We start from the raw sequence: 4217 nt of genomic DNA, 5'->3' as shown, positions 1-4217 counted from the left end.
ATATATAATTTATTTTTTATAAGAAAGTATTAATAAAAAATATTTAAAAATAAAATTACACCTTTTTTTTGCAATAAATGGCTGTTTAAAATGTAAATATCGTGTGTTTAAATCGTGGTATATGTTTTTTCATAAATCTCGCAAGATTTTGAAAAATCCCGTAAGAAATTGCCGTTTTAAACATTCAGGCAATTTCTCACAAGATTTTCATAAATCTACTAAGGATAGTTTCTCAGTATTGGCTTCAACTTTATGACAAGGGACGCAATACCCAGTATTGAACTCGTAACCAAGGTTGTTAAATGTGATGAGGCGAAGCGAGGCGTTGAGCCTGGGCTTCGCCTCTGAGGCGTACGCCTTCCCTAAGGCGTACGCCTCTCACAACATAAGACTCTCAAGTATCCATGGTATTATCTAAAATATAGTAAAAATATGTGACATCACACTCAACTCCTGGCACTAGTGATCTTACTTCTCTTGGAGGGCTTCGTATCACACTCTCAAGTGATCTTACTTCTCATGTATCCGTGGTACTTTTTTTATATTTACTTAAAGCGCATCACAGCAACGCCGTAGTACCTTGAGTGCGCGCCTTGCCTTTGAGGCATACGCTTCAGGTACTGAGGCGTACGCCTCTCACAACACTGCTAGTAACATCCTTCAATGGGTATTGAACTCGTAACATCCTTCAACTTGAATGCCTTAAGCTGACCTCCTAACCAGGTGTTCGGAGCCCTTGTGGACATATTGATTTTTTTATACCCAAGCTAAGATATAGGCCAGCTTGGATTTGGAACAAAGATTCTATATGTGGTCCAGCCACCACATATAGCCTGGTCCCATGGTTGTGTTCTATGTAGGAATATAAGTTGGCTATTGATCAAATTGTCCAGCGTTAAAGAAAAAGTAATTGAGGGTATTTTCGTCTTTTCAAGGCATTCAAACATCAAAAAGCGAGGCTTACCAAACAATACGTTGTGGGTACGATAGAAAAGAAAATGAGGGCAATATGGTCACAAGAAGTTTCCCCCTACCCAGCACCGGCACCGGCACCGGGAGGTTGATCGCGGTCCGGATAGGTGCGGGGTGGGGCTCGGCGTGGATAAGCCCCACGTGTGCGACCTCCATTAGGCAGGCCCGATCCCGGAGGTGAGCACCGTCATGTGGCCATGTCCCAAGTTCCCGCCACGGTTGATTCCACGTGGCAGTCGCATAGCGACGTATGATCGTCTCGGCGATCTCGACTCCCACCTCCCAACCGTAACTGTGACCAAAGAGGATATATACGTCGATTTGAAAAAACTGATGGGTAAATTTGAGGAGTGCATATTCGAAGATTCGACCCCGCCCCCCCCCCCCCCCGCCAAGTCCTATAAGAAGGACGGGACTCACACAGAGGGAGTCTCGTCCCTTCTCAATCGATATCTCTCTTTGTTTACTTACTAGTGATGGCCAGTATCCCAACTGAGAAATGGTGGTGGGTAATCGCTTTCCCAGCTCTTCTGACCACAGATAATGCTGTTTTCTTGCTATGTGCTTTTCTTTTCGGCGTCCTACTCTCGTGGTCTTACAGAGGTGGCCCCGCTTGGGGAAAGTACTGGATGGGAAGACCCAGCACAAATAGGATCCCCGGCCCAAGGGGGTTGCCCGTGTTGGGAAGCATAGGGCTGATGCGCGGGCTGGCGCACCAGAAATTAGCAGCCGCCGCGGCCCGGCTCCGCGCGGCCCGGCTCATGGCGTTCAGCGTGGGCGGCACCCGCGCGGTCGTCACGTGCCACCCGGATGTCGCCAGGGAGATCTTGCACGGATCCTCCTTCGCGGACCGTCCGATCAAGGAGTCGGCTCACAGCCTCATGTTCCACCGCGCCATCGGTTTCGCCCCCTTCGGCGCCTACTGGCGTGGCCTCCGCCGGATCGCGTCGGGCCACCTCTTCTGCCCCCGGCAAATCGCCGCCTCAGAGAGCCGCCGCCTCGAGATCGCCGCCCGGATGTGCGGCCAGGTCTCCATATCCGGGCCGCGTGTCCGGGTCCGGGACTTGCTCAAGCGCGGGTCGCTGGACCACGTGATGGGCTGCATCTTCGGGCGGGACTATGGTGAGTCCGACCCGGAAGCCGTGGAGCTGAGCGAGCTGGTGCGGGAGGGCTACGACATACTGGGCACGCTCAACCTCTCGGACCACCTCCCCTGGATCGGGGCGTTGGACCTCCAGAGGATCCGATACCGATGCTCCAATCTCGTCCCCAGGATACAACGGCTCGTCCAGAGGATCATCGACGAGCACCGCTCTGTTACCCGCGAAAAGCAAACGGATTTCGTGGACGTCCTGCTCTCTCTCACCGGCAATGACCGACTGTCCGACCCGGACATGGTTGCCGTTCTTTGGGTAATTAAATCTCTCTCTCTCTCTCTCTCTCTCTCTCTCTCTCTCTCTCTCTCTCTCTCGTGTACAGTGAGAAAACCACTTTCGGGATCAGAGACCTAATCGCCCTGACGTTTATTGTCCCAACGGTGTAAATCCTGGGCTCACCCCAAGCTTCGGCTGAGCAAGGGCTTATAGCTTTCCCTCAGGAGCTGACTCTAGGAGATGGAACCCTGTTGTTTTTAACTAAGATAGAGATGTCCAAGGGGTTTGGTGCAGTGAAGGGGGGTTTTGATCACTAGACGGGTCCAAAGTCCAAACCTCTCGGGCTTCTCTCTCTTAGTTAAAAACAACAATAATAATTTCTAAAAACTGACGGTTGATAAGGATCATGAGTTCATCCATTGTATTGAACTTTTGGGTCCAATCAAGATTGGATTCTTATACATAATGAATATATCCCTTCGGCTAACTCCGGTGAAGTTGAAGTGAGTATCCCCAACCCTTGAATGAAAAAAACAACGGTGGGTGATGTCAAAATATCGTTAAGGACTATTACAAGACAAATCGGTGGTTTTTAAGTATCATATTCATATCATCGACGCAATGATGAAAAAGCTTATGTGTTACCTGTATGTTTTTGTTTTCTCAGGAAATGATTTTCCGGGGTACGGACACGGTGGCGGTGCTGATCGAGTGGGTCCTGGCCCGACTCGTGCTCCACGCCGACGTACAGGCGAAGGTTCACCAGGAGCTCGACAGGGTGGTGGGGAGGGCGCGCCCGGTGAGGGAATCCGACGTGGCGGGGCTCACCTACCTGCAGGCGGTGGTGAAGGAGGTGCTGAGGCTGCACCCCCCGGGCCCACTCCTCTCGTGGGCCCGGCTAGCGACCGAGGATGCTGTCGTCGACGGGTGGCACGTGCCAGCTGGCACCACGGCCCTGGTCAACATGTGGGCCATCGCGCGGGACCCGGAAATCTGGCCCGAGCCGCTGAAGTTCTCGCCGGAACGGTTCCTGCCTACCGGAGCAGAGCCGGATTTCAGCGTTCTGGGCTCGGACCTCCGGCTGGCACCATTCGGGTCCGGCCGGAGGAGCTGCCCCGGTAAGGCACTAGGCCTGGCCACGGCCCACGTGTGGCTCGCGTCGATGCTCCACGAGTTCGACTGGTTCCCGGCCCAGTCGGACCCAGTGGACCTCTCGGAGGTGTTGGGGCTCTCCTGCGAGATGGCATCGCCGCTCACCGTCAACGTGCAGCCTCGCCGGACATAGGCAGGTCTTTCTTGTGATAGCCGTCTTGAACTTGTGAATGTTATGGATAGGTTTAGGGCTTTTGTATCTTTCTGCTCTTGGCTGCCCTGCTTTTTGTATGAGCTTTTTACCTCTTTACTGTAGACCAGAAAAGGTCTTTGCTCTCTCTCTCTCTCTCGTTTGAGAAGTGTGCCAAAAGTTTCATAAATCCCTCTTAATATTGTTGGATGCATAAAAACGAGCGTTAGTGTCAATTCACCGTAAAGATGGTTCATTAATCACCGTCCTACTTACTGGTTAGAACAAAATTAAGTTTATGTTTGGGAACTGGTAACTAGGGATGTAAATGCATGCAGAATCTACAGTTTTTTATGGTTTTGTCAAATCCATACAACAGTTGAGGAGGCCTCTTAAATTGTTTGAGAGGCGGACTTCTCAGTTTCTTGGGACCCAGACGTCACGCTAAGAAATAACAGTGGCAGGGCCACCAAGGGGCATAGGTGATAGTTATTAATTACCACCTCATTCTCATGGGGTCAGAAATGTGAAAATTAATGGCATCAGCAAATGCACTCTTATTAGTTTTCCACTCTTTCAAACGACAATTG

General features: G+C 51.0%; 1 protein-coding gene across 1 annotated transcript; it reads left to right on the top strand.

Moving 5' to 3' along the window:
• The first annotated feature begins 1418 nt into the window (after positions 1–1418).
• Positions 1419–3775, top strand: LOC149836301 (cytochrome P450 78A3-like). The gene is made up of 2 exons (XM_090010844.1): positions 1419–2384; positions 3013–3775. The coding sequence occupies exons 1-2, from the start codon at positions 1449–1451 to the stop codon at positions 3628–3630; spliced, it is 1554 nt and encodes a 517-aa protein (XP_089866970.1). The 5' UTR covers positions 1419–1448; the 3' UTR covers positions 3631–3775.
• The last annotated feature ends 442 nt before the right edge of the window (positions 3776–4217 follow it).

This window comes from Nuphar pumila, chromosome 6, assembly GCF_984573655.1.
Source record: "Nuphar pumila chromosome 6, dmNupPumi1.hap1.1, whole genome shotgun sequence".
NCBI classification, from domain to species: domain Eukaryota; kingdom Viridiplantae; phylum Streptophyta; class Magnoliopsida; order Nymphaeales; family Nymphaeaceae; genus Nuphar; species Nuphar pumila.
This window is presented reverse-complemented; position numbering and strand designations above follow the sequence as displayed.

Excerpts from the sequence above, each read along its gene's own strand:
- LOC149836301 (XM_090010844.1), top strand. The coding sequence starts at position 1,449 with ATGGCCAGTATCCCAACTGAGAAATGGTGGTGGGTAATCGCTTTCCCA. Across the intron at positions 2,385-3,012 it reads ACATGGTTGCCGTTCTTTGG|GAAATGATTTTCCGGGGTAC; the intron begins GTAATTAAATCT and ends TTGTTTTCTCAG.